This window comes from Telmatherina bonti (genome assembly GCF_933228915.1).
Source record: "Telmatherina bonti genome assembly, chromosome: 3".
Taxonomy (NCBI): domain Eukaryota; kingdom Metazoa; phylum Chordata; class Actinopteri; order Atheriniformes; family Telmatherinidae; genus Telmatherina; species Telmatherina bonti.
Window position 1 is genome coordinate 28,500,587 of NC_136621.1, and position 14,445 is coordinate 28,515,031.

Consider the following 14,445-nt stretch of genomic DNA (forward strand, 5'->3'; position numbering starts at 1 on the left):
TCAAATTATTACATACAGAGGCTCCTGATCAGAACAAAATAAACATTTTGAGGTCTGTTGTCACACTGATTGTAGCAGATCTTTTCAACTGTCTTTTGCATCTTTATATATCGTCTTTCCTCGATCCGCTCATGTGGAGCTACTTGTGTTTTTAACTCTACTGTCGCTTCCTGATATATCCAGTGAGCTTTTATTGTGTCTAAGCATAATTCTTAGATAACTGACTGCTAGTACAATAAAGTCTAGCTCACAATCAGATGAGAGGTAGATTTTTAAAGGCATGATCTTTTCAGCAGCATTACTGGTGTTAAATCTCCTATATAATTGATCCAAGGTGCGGTTTAACCATGTCTTGTCTGCTAGCGCCTTTTAAGAGTTGCATAAGGGCGGACTGCTACAGAAATTCTTAAAAGGATGGATAGGATTAGGAATTTTCTGTAATCCAGGAAGGGTGGTTCATCAGTTAGGATTTACGGTTCAACACTAGTATATATCGTATTGAATTAATCCAACAGTGTAACTTGACAACACTTGGATGTCGTGCAGATGTTCTGTAGCTGGGGGTGCTAGCCGTGACTGATGCCTGTCGCTATCTCTGTCGTTGCATGTTTCAGACTCGGAGAAGGATGATGGCAAGCCGGGAAATGGGATCGCCCAGTGGAGATTACACGAGCAGCTCTTCCCCTGTCCCATCTGTGGCAAGGTGTTCGGTAGACAGCAGACACTTTCTAGACATCTATCTTTACACACAGGTAAACCACACACCGCTGCTACGAATCAGCATCGTTCACTCGTTAATATGCAGATGTTTGGTGTTTTGTTTGCACATGCATGTGTTTGTGCTGTCCACAGGAAGTAAATAAGGTTGACCAGACTAGATTACCCTTCCTTTAAAGAGATTACTACCATGATTAGTCCCACTGGGAAAACTGCCCGACTAATTACCCCGCTAGAAGGATGCTTCACACACACGCTTGTAATTCCGATGCTGCTGCTATTGGTTCACTTTCTCTTAACGCTCACCGATGTGGGAGACTTCCTCCCTCCCTTGTGATCTGATTACACTGTGTTTTTTTTCAAACTTGGCCTCTCTTCACTCCCCATTGATCCGTGGAAGCCTATCACTGTCTTCCTTTCTCCTACTTGTTAGTTTAAAAAAAAAAAAAAATGACACCGCCTGCAAGATTTCATTTAAAGCTATTTAACTTTGGAGATAAATTAATGCAGCCTTCTTGGGATACCAGACCAAATCACTGAGCACACAAATGAAGACTTGTGTACAAAAATGCCCCCACACAATTGGACATGCTCTCACATTTTGTGTGCACACACTACAAAACCCACACACACATACACCATCTGAGAGTGTTGGCTGTGAACAGCTTGGCCACACCACAGAGAGCAGAAGCAGGGGCATATGTCAGTGTGATGGTCTTTTTGGTTTCCCCGGCGACATAAAGGTTGCCTGGCTTCATGTCCTTGGGGCAAATGGTGTGTGTGTGTGTTAGCGTGTGTGTTTGAGGAGGGGCTAGAGGGATTAGATGTGTTGCTATGTTAATTTGTTTTGGGATGAAAAAAAGGAAATGTTCTATAGTGCTTATAGACCAGAGGAATTATGTTACCATGTTGATGTTTTCACAATGTCTTGGCATCTTCAGAAATATCTCTGTGCTTCCCAGAAAAGTGAATTTTGTGGGGGATGTCACAAAATCCCCCCCCCCCCACTTTTTTTTTTTTTTTTTTTTCTGGTGATCTGATTTACAGTTGGGGTCAAAAGAGGCTGATGTCAGGTTAGATGTTATGTAATTAGGCTTAAACTTGTTTTCAAGGCTCAGACTGAGCTCAAACTAACGTAACATGTGAGATAACGTCTGCAGTAACCAGAGTCTTGTGTCTGTGTGTGTCGTGTTGCAGAAGAGAGGAAATACAAGTGTCACTTGTGTCCTTACGCAGCCAAGTGCAGGGCTAACCTCAATCAGCACCTGACCATCCACTCTGTCAAGCTGGTCAACACAGACGCTGAACAGATCGTCAGCGCTGTTACAGCCGACTCGACTGAGCGAAAGAACTGCCCCTACTACTACAGGTAGTGATTATACACCAGCCAAAGCCACTTACACCCACTCAGCATGTCACAAGCCACTTTTTTTCTTATTGATTGATACACGTCTGTAGCCCGATTCCAAATTTAAAACCTGTCAAATTTTTGGATTATTTTCTTTCTTTGTTTTGTGAGTCACTAATATGTCAATAAAGGTGTAGATTAACAGTTTAGTGATTTTATAAACATTGACAATGACTTTCTTGCTGCAAGTAAAGATGATTGATAAGATAGATGCCACTTTCAGATCTGTGCTCTGATCTTGAAAGAACATGAAGTTTGCATAAAGAGTGGAAGCAGGGAGGGGAAAGCAGGTCTGGGTTTTCTTAGGAAACTAAATCTCACTAATTAACACTTTGTCTTGTTTGCTGGACCCTTAAAAAAAACAAAGTGTAGAAATGTTTGTGATTTCCCTGAGAAGATGTAGGCCTCATGAATTCCTAGTCTTCACAGAACAAAGCTCTGAGAAGACCCTTATGTGAGTTTTAAATCAGTCAGTAGTTAAGTTTTGACTGAACCTGATGACCCCCCCCCCCCCCCCGCCTGTAGTTTTTATGTAAAGCTAAGTGAATTCAGTCGTTGTTGTTGCATCTTTAACTCGCACCGTTTTTCCCCAAAATATTTTATTTCTTTTACACAAAATGAAAGTTAATTCACCCTTTCAGAATGAAGAAAAACAGCTTTTCCAACGATCTTAAGCACGATTTATTTCAAAGGAAAGTACAAAGAGCGTATTATTGCCAGTTTGTGCAGGCGTCACACCAAAGCTGACTGTCTCCCTCCTCTCATACGCACCATCTTCCTTCCTTTTCCTCTCTGTTCTCCGTCCAGCTGCCATGTGTGTGGTTTCCAGACGGAGCTGAATGCCCAGTTTGTCAGCCACATGTCACTTCATGTGGACAAGGAGCAATGGATGTTCTCACTGTGCTGCAGCGTCTGCGACTATGTCTGCATGGAGGAGAACGACATGAAGAGCCACATCAGTACCGGACATGCAGGTACTTGTAGCTTGTCTTCAGTGAAAACCCTCAAACATGCCCACATTTTCATCTTTAAACTCTCCAGTTTATTCTGTTACTTTTCTTTTTTCATTTGCTTTTAGTAATAAAAAAAAAAAAAAAAGGACAAAGTGTCTGGTAAAAGCATACGTCTCAGAAGGTGACAGGATGTTTTAATGATTTAAATCATTGTTTCCTTTTAGCCTCAGAATCAGTAATTCCATCTTACATTTCATCTCCTGTGTAACATTTTTATTTCCTTCGTTCCTGAAACTGAATGGTCGAAAAGTGCATGATTCAACTTTTGGAGAAATGATTTATGGAGCCGTTTTTGAAAATTACTCGCACATGTAAGAGTGGGTGGGAGCGTGCACGTTGTGGTTCTTGTCTTTGACTCAGAATAGAATTGCAGTGCAGTGTTTGGACAGTAACATATTTTGCGTTGTTTTTACTTGTTACTTACACACACACACACACACACACACACACACACACAGGGTTTAAATGAAACAGTCGGCGAGGTTAAACAGCTGACCTGCAGCTTTAAGGGTTTTAGGGATCATTGCCATTTGTGTGCAGTAAACAGGAAGCATTATGAGGCTGCTTTTCCTCCTCTGCTTAATCGCTTCACATATCCAATTGGAGCACTTTTAAACCTATTCACACATTTCATCAGCTTTTTACAAAGAACTTTTTATCATATATATAATTAATAGAATTACTTTTTGAATAATAAAAAAGAAAAACTAATAATCAAGTTCAGTTTTGATTATTATTTCTTATTGTTTTCATGTTTGAGATGAAACGGCTTTCGCACCACATGAGCGCATGTTGACGTATATTTAGATCCAATCATATTTATGTCAGACAATCATAGCCAGTTAACGTTTTTAGATATTTTTAATAAATTTCATGTCATTATGCTATAAAATCTGACTTTCTAAATATTTATTGTTTGCTTTTTTAAAGTTTGACTTTATTAAAGTAAATCAGCTTGGGTTGTTTAAAGAAAAAGCACTTAATAAACACCCAGTCTGAGATCAATTCAGCGGCCACGAGGAAAGACAAGGAGCTGAGCAGGATTTCACAAGCAGGCTTCCTCCAATCGACCATCTTCGGACTTTTTGAGCTGCCGGTCTGAAACTCTGCTGGTCGATACGAGTGTTTTTGTCTACAAACAGCTTTGTCAAGTTTATTGTTGATGTTTTGCTCTCCCACTAAACCTCATGCGTGTTAGTTTTTACCTCTTGTTGTGTGTGTGTGGGTGGGTTTGTCCGGCCCAGACAGCCGAAGGGTCTTTCATAGGCCACGGTGGCCTTGTTTATCTGAGAATGCTGGACCTTATCGTGCCTGAGGGGGGGTGGAAATCAATAGCCCTTGGGTCTTTTAGAGACAAGCTGGGTTTACGATGCCACTGTGGCCATCTTTTAAGTCTCTCAGCACAGCGTGGCATTTATCTCTGTCTCACACAAGATGGACACCGCCGCCAAACATACAAATGCAAAAGAGCATGGCTGAGACACATAGTTAACTTGACAAACACACACTCTGCCTTTGCTGTTTAGGTTTTAAACACTGCAGCCCTGTTTAGTGAGCTGACAAAGCTGCATACAGAATGTTATTTCAGTGCCATTTATGACTGAGACCTGACAGGCGATGAACTCTACCTGCGGTGCCCAGTACGACACACCCCGGCAAATGATGGCCAGCAGGCATCCCACTGACCCACTGTGAAGCCTAAACTCGGAGGTTAGAGTTTGGGATAGTTCTTGGAAAAGACAAGGAGGTTATGAACACTGCAGCACAGAAGCAGGAAGGTTTGTGCAGAGAGCGTGCCGTGAGCCGCTCTGGTATATCTAAATTAGATTGAAGGTAGTTATTCATCTTCCATTACTGAAGGATTTCTCTGTGTTAGGGCGTGGATGTGTATGTCCCTGCATTGTTTAAAATAGTTTGTGCGTACCTCTATTGAAAAGCTAGGTCAACCATTTCAGGACTCATGGAGGGTTTTCTCTCTCTCTCTCTTTGCTCCCTCCTGAGTGAATGCTCTTTGCTGGGCTGTGCCCTGAGATGCTCCCGCCATCTTAGCTCCTTCGGCCATGACCTGAGTTTCTCAGAGCTCCCTCTTGCCCCCTTCCCTCCTAATTCCCACTCTCTTCTCGGTGAATTGTGGACTTACAAATGGGAATCAATAAAAGCACACTGCATCTTGATTGGACTGGCAGCAGAGCTTCAGCCTTTTTTTTTATTCATTTATTTTTTTATTAATATTATTCTACTTGTGTGTTTGTCAGTGTGCATGAATGTTCATACATTGAGGGGGGCGATTCTGAAACAAGAGGTTATGCATGCTGCATAGTTCAGAAGTATCCCTCTGCAGGTTTTTCTTTAGAATTAAAACTCTACTTATTCCAGCTTTTTTTTTCCTTCAAATTTCATATTTATTCTAATCTCTTGCTTTTTATCCTCTGTCCTTTTGTGTACAGCTCTGAACTCAAGAAGCCCCCTCAGCGAGACCAAGAGCACCTCATCGTCCCTCTCAGCCCTCAGTGATTCACTCAACAGCTCTGAGGGCGGAGATCTCACCCACGGTAACGAAGAACTCAAGAGCCTGCTGGCCCCACCCTCCTCCGCAGGCAGCCATGCCAGCTCCGGAAGTCACTCAGGATCAGGAACTGAGGACAAGCCAGACAAAGGCAAGGAGCTGTCACCAACCACCAACCATGTTTCATCATTTTAAAGTCCATAACATGTTGGCTTTAAGTCCTAAAAATTCTTACTATTGAAAATATGTTTTGCTAAATAAGCCGAAGTCAAAGTTTGAAACGTTTCATGTCAGAACTGTCTAATTTACATAATAATGTAGAAGAGTTTTGATTGGTTTTAAATTGTTGTTAGGTTAGTTGGTTATTCTAAAAGGATCCCTGGGAGTGAGCATTAATGGTTGTTTGTCTTTGTGTTGGCCCTGTGATGGACTGGCAACCTGTCCAGGGTGTTCCCGCCTCTCGCCCAATGATTGCTGGGATAGACTCCAGCTTCCCCGTGACCCTTAACCGGACAAGAAAATGAAGAAAATGAATAAATAAATAAATAAATTGCACTGTCCAGAAAACATTTACCAAGAAATTTTCAGTCAAGATTATTTAGAGTTTATCAAACCTTTTTAAAAGCACGTCTACTATCATATGGACAATTAGGAAAGCACGGAAAAAATAAGGAATGCACAGATCTCTCATTTTTAATGCACAGTCTTGGCTGAAAATTCAGTGTATAGTTGTATAACTCTGTCAACGAGTTCAGCTGTGAGTCAGCGTTGTGTTAACTACATTAATGTATTTATACCATTTTATTGAAGAAAACAACAGTCACTGAAATAACTGGAGACAGAAAAAAGGAACAATAACTAAAAATGAGCTAAATTATAATTTAGTGATAAAAGACACTTTTTCATTTAACTGAGTTCAAGAAAAAAAAAAAACCAAAGAAATCTGTTCTGGACAAATTAAAGCACTTTTCTGATGAACAGTGGAATAAAATACCTGCCAACTGGTGCAGATATCTGATGGAGATGTACAGAAAACACCTGGCTGGAGTGAAAACATCAAAGGATTAATCAACCAAATATTTGTTCATAAATTGTGTAACTTATTTTATCATATTTGTTTGCTTTTTTTTAAAAAAAAAAATCATATTTCATCAGAATTAGAAAATAATGTTGTAATTTTCATAAAATTTTTATTTATTATTACTTTAGTCGTTTTCTGCTTATTTCACCGGCAGCTCAGCTGTTTTCCCTCTTTAAAGGACGACATGAATACATTTGAGGACGACTGTACTTGTGTTTGCGTTCGGTCTAATCTAGACTGTTCTCAGTCATACTTCTTTTATAAAGTAACTTTGTGTTGCGCAACCTACTCTGGGGGACGGGGGGGTTGTCTGAAGTCTGGGGAAAATAAACCTTGATGATGTTTTTTGGGTTATCTGTGTTGAGCTCAGAGACTACAAGTGTAGAAAAGAATTTGTTTAAAACTGAAGGGAGAATTTGTTGGCAGTGTAGCTATTTCTCAATCAGGGGGACCCCTAAATATCTGGATTTATCGTGGGATTTGGAGGATCCTGTGTCATAAGAGACTTTCCTTGTTATGGACTCAGGTCAGGACACCTCCACCCCTGATCTCTTAGACTGGTAGCAGGTGGGCTACTAATTCTGAGATTCCAGTCCAGCCGAGTCTTTGAAAGGTTTAAGTCCCCTTCCAGGGGCTGATGAGCCTAGTCTTAACCCATGCTCTTCTTTTTTTTTCCCACTCCTTTCAGGTTTTGAGTGCGTCTTCTGCAATTTTGTATGCAAGACACGCAGCATGTACGAGCGGCACCTCCAGATCCACCTCATCACGCGAATGTTCGAGTGTGACGTCTGCCACAAGTTTCTCAAGACACCTGAGCAGCTGCTCGAGCACAAGAAGTGTCACACCGTCCCCTCTGGAGGGCTCAAGTAAGGAAAGCAAGTACAGACAGAGGTTCCTAAACACACCAGTCCTCCGCTCACTCACCCTTCCAATTCACCGGACACATTCAAAGACCTGCATCAGGGGTGTGCTCGCTGGATTATGTCAGTTTTACTGGCAAACTCAACTTGCACCTTAAGCATTTCGTAGGATCATCTTATAAATGCAAACTGTGATGATGGTGAAAGAACTAGGAATATTTGGCCATCGCGTAAATGTTGCAGTAACTTTTTCAGAAAAATAGCTTAAAGAAAGATTATTGCATAAAAGTATAAATACATAAAGTCTGCTGACTGTTGCTGCGCTCATTATTTCTTACTAAAGCTAAACTTGAATACAGCATTCCCTGCAGAGAGATTAGATTGAACGCCTTTGTCTCTTCCCCTCAGTCCTTCTCTCTACCATTTTATTTATTCTTTTTTTTTTTTATGTGCACAGAACTGATCACAAAGAAATAAGAGCAGATACACAGATGACACCTGTAAACTTTGATTTGTTGGACAGAAAAACACAGATGCAAGGTCAATTTGAAGATTATTTTAGCCATGTGGCTTTAATTGGTTAACCTCAATTTTATGTTCATTATCTACTGCCAGCAAATTAAATGATACAAGCTGTAGTTTTGCTGCTCGACAGCTTCTCTTGGCAAGTAGAACTTATTAGGCAGTGGTCTTTCGGTCTGCTGTGGCTGTTCTGAACAGAAGGGAGAGTGAAAAGGAGATGGAAATGGGCTTCCCCTCGGGGTCTGTTGTTCCTCTGCCCACAGCTAACATTCATGCCAAAGAAAAATATCAGAGGGAATCTGCAATCCAAAAAGCTACTTTTTTTTTCCCTTTTCTAAATAAAGACACGTATAATAGTGCACTATTTAGTTGATTATATAAAATCTGTCGGCACACCCCTGGAAGACAATCAAACTGGTGAACCCACTGTGTACACACAAACATGCGATCACTGACTTGTGCAAATCAGTAAAACATTTAAATGTATAAAACCATTGCTTTAACTGCTCTGAGATCTAATACACAAAGATTTTCATATACAAATACATTCATACTTACGTTTCATTGGAATGAATTCTGATAAAGCAGAATTATATTGCAAGTATCAGTCTAGCTCTTCACATGTACCCCTCTCCATCACCATACTCCAGTCCCAAAGGAGCCTTCTTTGTACTGACACATTTTTGTCCCATTTCAGGCTTTTCAAGCCAACACAGACTCCCATCATCTGACCTCTACACATTACACACTACAGTCAGTGCTTTGATTTTAATCTATTCATAAAATTTCCTGATACACACCTTCAGAAACATTTTAAAAAGCTTCTACCCATGGGAACATGTGGGAGATTTTTTTTAAATTTTTTTTAAATTTTTTTTTTTAGAAAAGTCAGCGGTAAAATTGTGCCAAGATTCACTGTGAAAGTCATGTTTTTGTTTTTACTCGTTTGCATAACTCCAGTCGTTGCATGTGCAGAACCATCGAATGTCATTGAGTATCGCCTCATCATGTCATGAACAAAAATCTGTTTTCCATATTTATTTCTGTGTAGCCCATCAGTGGAGTTAGCATGTCCTCAACATGTGTTGATGTGTGGGAAAGGTAGCATTTTCACTGAATGACTGTCAGGAGCCGCCAATAAAGTGACTTCTTTCATATAAAAAAAAAAAAAAAACTGCAGATAATAAAGCACTATTCACAAAAAGCCCTTCCTTAGCGCACAGATCCTCCCACATTTAGCTGTAGTGTGAGAGTATATTATTAGAATGGGGTTATTAAATGTTTTATCCGTCTGCTGTTAATGTTTTAAAGGCAGATGGACATGTTTAAGTAGTGGATATTGTAGATTTGTTTTACCCTGTGGAGGAAATGCAGGTAAAATTAGTTTCTGTAGAGGTCATATTGTAATTTGCACCAGGCTTACACTAGGGCTGGGCAGTATACCAACTGTTTAACTTATGTTCTGATGTTTTCAGACAAGATATAAAATCTGACATTAACCTTTATACTGATGTACCGTGATGTTGTCTGTACCCTGTAAAGCATTACTAGTGTGTATTTATCCTTACTCACATCTCAGCCCTGCCCCGTCTTTCCCTCTGTATTTGTCAGAAGGTCAGTGAGCTACAGACATGCTTGTTTTTTGTTGTTTTTTTTAATAATGCTAATTTTCCAACCTTTGTCCGTGTTGTTTCCGCTCCTCCTTTTATTATTATTTTTTTCCTTTTGGAAAAAAAAAGCAACTAGCGTTAAAAGTAGCAACATGTTGGACAAACCGTGACTAAATTCTGTGTTACAAGAGCAGTCCTGCAAGCGCACATTCACTCTTCAGTCCTCGTCTCTGTCTGTCGGCAGCCTGGCTGTGAGCTGCACATGTTAACTAGCAGTCACAGTAATTTCAGATGTGACTGAGCAGAACTGCAACACGGACTCTACAGGAGTTTGTCAACTAATGCATTTAGTAAAAACAGTGATGGTTGCATAAACTAGATATAGGTTTTACATTTTACATTCTGTACTGCACAAGATATGATGAAATATGATGAATAATAACGACTTGTAGGAACGAAGTTGTATTTAAATACAGTACGAGATCCGTAATAATAGGGGAGAAGTGAAACTGCTGGCACTGGTTAGTGGCAGGTGGATATTAAGAGTTGCGTCGTACAAGTAAGAATAATAATAAAATTATAATAATAAATCATAAGAAATATGAATGAAAATACCTACATATATATACACCATGCTTTGACATTTAATCTGAAAATACCAGGTTATATTCCCCCCCCCATATTGCCCAGCTCTAGTTTACACAGACTATAATTTACATTGTTTTTCTTTACAGTCACAAGCAGGTGGAACTGAAACAGGTGTAGACAGATGTGTACATGTGTATGCACACAAGTGAAGTGTTTCTCTGTGTGTAGGAGTGTGTAGTGAGAGAGGGAGAGAGAGGGGCCTTGTCCATTTTGAGGTTTTTCTGAGGTGATTCTGTTCTGCAGGGTTTGTGAAGCGCTTTGGGGCCCAGAGCAGATGAAAGGTGCTATTTAAATGTAAGTGCCACTCATTCCTTCATTTCCCTTCATGTCCTTCTGCTCCAGACTTTCCTCCAGCCTGTCACCCTCCCTGACACACACATACCTGATCACCTCAATTTTTTCCACCATTAAACTGCCACACATACCACCATTAGCACACACAACTGTACTTGATACACCGTGTTCCTTTATCTGTCCTCCTCTTCATCATTTTGTGTCAATGAATGTGAAGCTGTGTTACATGGTTGTGATCGTACTTCCCTTTCAACTGTCTTCTGTTTCTGTGTGTCGTGTCCTCCCTCCTCCTTTCCCTTGTGTTGCATTAACCAGGTGCCCTTTTTGCATCTACTCCACCAATCGTCCAGCGGCCATGGAGTGCCACCTGAAGACGCACTGTAAGATGGAGTACCGCTGCCGCATCTGCCAGGGACTGTGGCCCGACCAGGCCTCGCTGGAGGCCCACATGCGGGGGCACCGCCTGGGCAACCACTACAAGTGTGAGCAGTGTGGCTACCTGTCCAAAACGGCCAACAAGCTGATCGAGCATGTGCGTGTGCACACAGGCGAGCGGCCCTTCCACTGTGACCGCTGTTCTTATAGCTGCAAGCGCAAGGACAACCTCAACCTGCACAAGAAGCTGAAGCACGCGCCGCGCCAGACTTTCGGTTGCCAAGAGTGCCCTTTCACCACCACACACCCCTTCGTCTTCAGCCGCCACCTCAAGAAACACCAGAGTGGAGGAGTGGGGGGCCTGGATGGAGGCATGGAAGGAGGAGAAGAGGAAGAGGAAGAAGATGAGGAGGCAGGAGGGGAGGAACAGCCACTAAAGGGAGCGTCACCGGGTTGTTCTTCACTGCAGAAGAGCCAGGAGAGCTTCCTGTTCAGCGGAGGTGGTAGCAGTGGAGGGAGCGGGTCCAACAGCCCCCTCATGAGTCTAACGGCATCTCAGGCGCTGCAGTCGGTCGCTCTGTCACTCACCCTGGGAAAGTCTCGTCAGCCTGACCCCACCAGTCCTCTGAACAACGCTGTGGCCACCAACGGCACAGATGCTACCAGACGATGCAGCAGCGGCGGCAGCCCCTCCCTCTTCCCGCCATCCTCCCGCCACATGTTCGAGCAGTACAAGAACTGCGACCGGGCCCACCTAATCCCCCTCACCACCATGTACACCCACAACAGTCGCTTCACATTCCACTCACACTTCCACTCCAAATGGTGGCCAGCCACGTCTCCTCTCCTCTTCTTCTCCCACTCCGCGTCCCCCTCCTTCTCTTCCTCCTCACCCTCCTCACCTTCCTCCCACAAACACTCCTTCCTGGCCTACCTGGGACTGATGGAGAGGGCCAAAACTGTCTGACCTCGCCCTCCTCTTCTCTTCCACCTCCCCATCTCCTGCTCTTTCCACTCACTCCTCGGACGGTGGTGTAAAATGACACTTGACCACTGCAGTGGGAGCAACGTCTTTTCCAATCAGACCAGCAGAATAAGCTGGACGGGACAAACGTATTAAAAGGATAAAGAGAGAAGAAAAAAAAAAAAACATTTATAAAAGAAAAACGCTGTACATGCTAAAATGCATTTATATCAAAAAGCTGCTTTTCTTATCAGTTCTATCAATTGAATTATTACTACTTCAAGTACTACACACTATTACCTTCTTTTTGGTTTTTAAGCATCTGAATGACCCGGACCCAGTCGCTTTATCTGATGAAACTAACGTATCTCAGTTTTATAGATATTTTCTTTTAGTTGTTTGACAAGATAAAAAGTTGAAAAAGTCAAAACAAACCTTGCAAGTGCTATATTTTAGTGCATTTTTGTCCCTTGCTATTATGCATTGAAATAGCATGCCTGTTTCTGTGTTTCAGCTAGCTTTGACGTCATTAGGAAGCTGAATTCGAGATATCCTGAAGTGTTAGCGGTGCAATGTGGACAGAACCAATGAAACGGAATGCTTTTCACCGAGAAAAAAAAAAAAGCACGTTTCCAAAGCAACGCCTCAGACCACGCACTTATCAATCTTGTACATAGTTTTGTAGCCCCCTCTCCTCCTGTCTTTTTGAGTTAAGTTTTGTTTTTTCATTCTTTTTTTTCTTTTTTTATTTCTAAAATGTTGAAAACATGTTCTGCATTTCTGCTGACTGATTTCACTTTTGTCTCAGGATCAGTGTGACATTCACGGGACAGTAGATCGTTCCGATAGTTTTATTTCCAAACTCAGAAAATAAGCTGTGATAATGTAAATATTTCAACCTGATGTGAGATGGAAGATCTTATGAATATAAATGCTAAATGTTACCGACACATTTGCACTCACAAAAATATAAATAGTCCAGTGTTGTAGAGCAGGGGTCCCTTTTATTTTTTTTTATTTTTTTATCCCAAGGAAGAATTTAAAAAAAAAAGAGCAGAACCAAGCAGTCCCCTCCTGTTCCCCTACCAAATAAAAAGAACAAAAACAAATTGATGATCAGCTCATCAACAGATCCTTCACTTTATATTTCATCATTAAACAATTTAAGCAATTTTAATCACACACACACATTTTCTTTGCATGTGTAAAAGCGGTGTAACTCACCAGTATAACTAACTCACTGGGAGTCCTGATCGTTTCCATGAACGCATCCGGTCCTATTGAGGGATAAGGAGAGACTTGTTAAACGTTCCAGTGATATAACTGTAAGGACGCCTAAAATCCTGATTTAAATGTTTGGAATATGTGGATTTACCATCCCTACAGCAGCCATGCAGATTATGCTGCATTCAGTTTCATCACAGCATAACAGGCTTTTGTTGTGATTTGAACTTTTGCCATTTTTTTTCTCTCCTGACTGCGTCGTGGTAACAAATACTAAGTGGCCCAGTGTTTGGGAGACCCTGCTACAAGGAACCAGTGTGAGAATACAATAAAACATTTATTCATTATCTCTGAGACCAGGTTGACATCAGCACAACATTATATGCAGAACTATGTATCATGCACTCATATTTAGAAGAAGATATATGAGAAAACTGTTTTGTGGAGGTGACCTGCTCTGGGTAAGCAAGCTACCCACAGCCAAGGTCACCACAGGCCGATTCAATGGTGCTTTTTGGAGCTTTTTGTAATTTTTGTGTACAAAAAAAGAAAAAAAAAAACTGTTCCAAAATGACTTGAATGAATGTATTTTTGTTTATGTACATGAAAAAAAAAGATGCGATACAGAAGTGTGAACAGGAACGTCTTCTGTGCTGTTAAAGACAGGAAAGTTTGTGTTTAGTGGCCTTTCTGTGTCTTTTTGTTTTTGTCTTTTTTATTTGTACTATTTTTTTTCTTTTCTTTTTTTTTTTTTTTTTTACTGAGCCTTTTACATTATATTAAACATTTTCTACTAACATTCAGAGAATCCATTGTGAGAAAATGCTCCTGTAGGTGCAATGATGAAGCAAAGCCATGCGATGTACAGCATTGTGTTCAATACCACTGGCTTTCGTTAGGCTGGCAGACTTGGTACTGCTTTTTTTTTTTTTTTTTTTTCCCCTTTAGCCCCCCCCCCCCCCCCCCCCCCCCCCACAAGTCCTTCTGTTGAGCTTTTGAGTTTTAATTGCACTTATGTAGTTACTCTTCAAGCCAAAAGCACTTAAATCTTTTGTTTTCTTACATTTTGTTTTGTTTTTAAGGTCAAACTTAGATCCACCAGGTTACCGTAATGTGAAGCAGGCATTTGTTGCGGGAAATGACTCAATCAACACCCCACCGTTTCTGGTCATTTCTGGTGGTGCAAAAGGGTCTGCCTCTGTGAAATCGGAGAAAGTAATTGA

The 14,445-nt window shown here is 41.2% G+C and overlaps 1 protein-coding gene across 1 annotated transcript in view; it reads left to right on the forward strand.

Annotated features, from left to right (window-relative positions):
- znf827 (zinc finger protein 827) overlaps nt 1-12,001 on the forward strand; it is a gene marked incomplete at both ends in the record, with an annotated part of 70,810 nt that extends 58,809 nt beyond the window's left edge. The window contains 6 exons of the mRNA XM_079265182.1: nt 615-752; nt 1,915-2,086; nt 2,933-3,099; nt 5,586-5,795; nt 7,414-7,591; nt 10,975-12,001. Coding sequence (XP_079121308.1) covers nt 615-752; nt 1,915-2,086; nt 2,933-3,099; nt 5,586-5,795; nt 7,414-7,591; nt 10,975-12,001 — 1,892 coding nt within the window. The remainder of the gene's footprint in view (nt 1-614; nt 753-1,914; nt 2,087-2,932; nt 3,100-5,585; nt 5,796-7,413; nt 7,592-10,974) is intronic.
- Nucleotides 12,002-14,445: the final 2,444 nt, after the last annotated feature.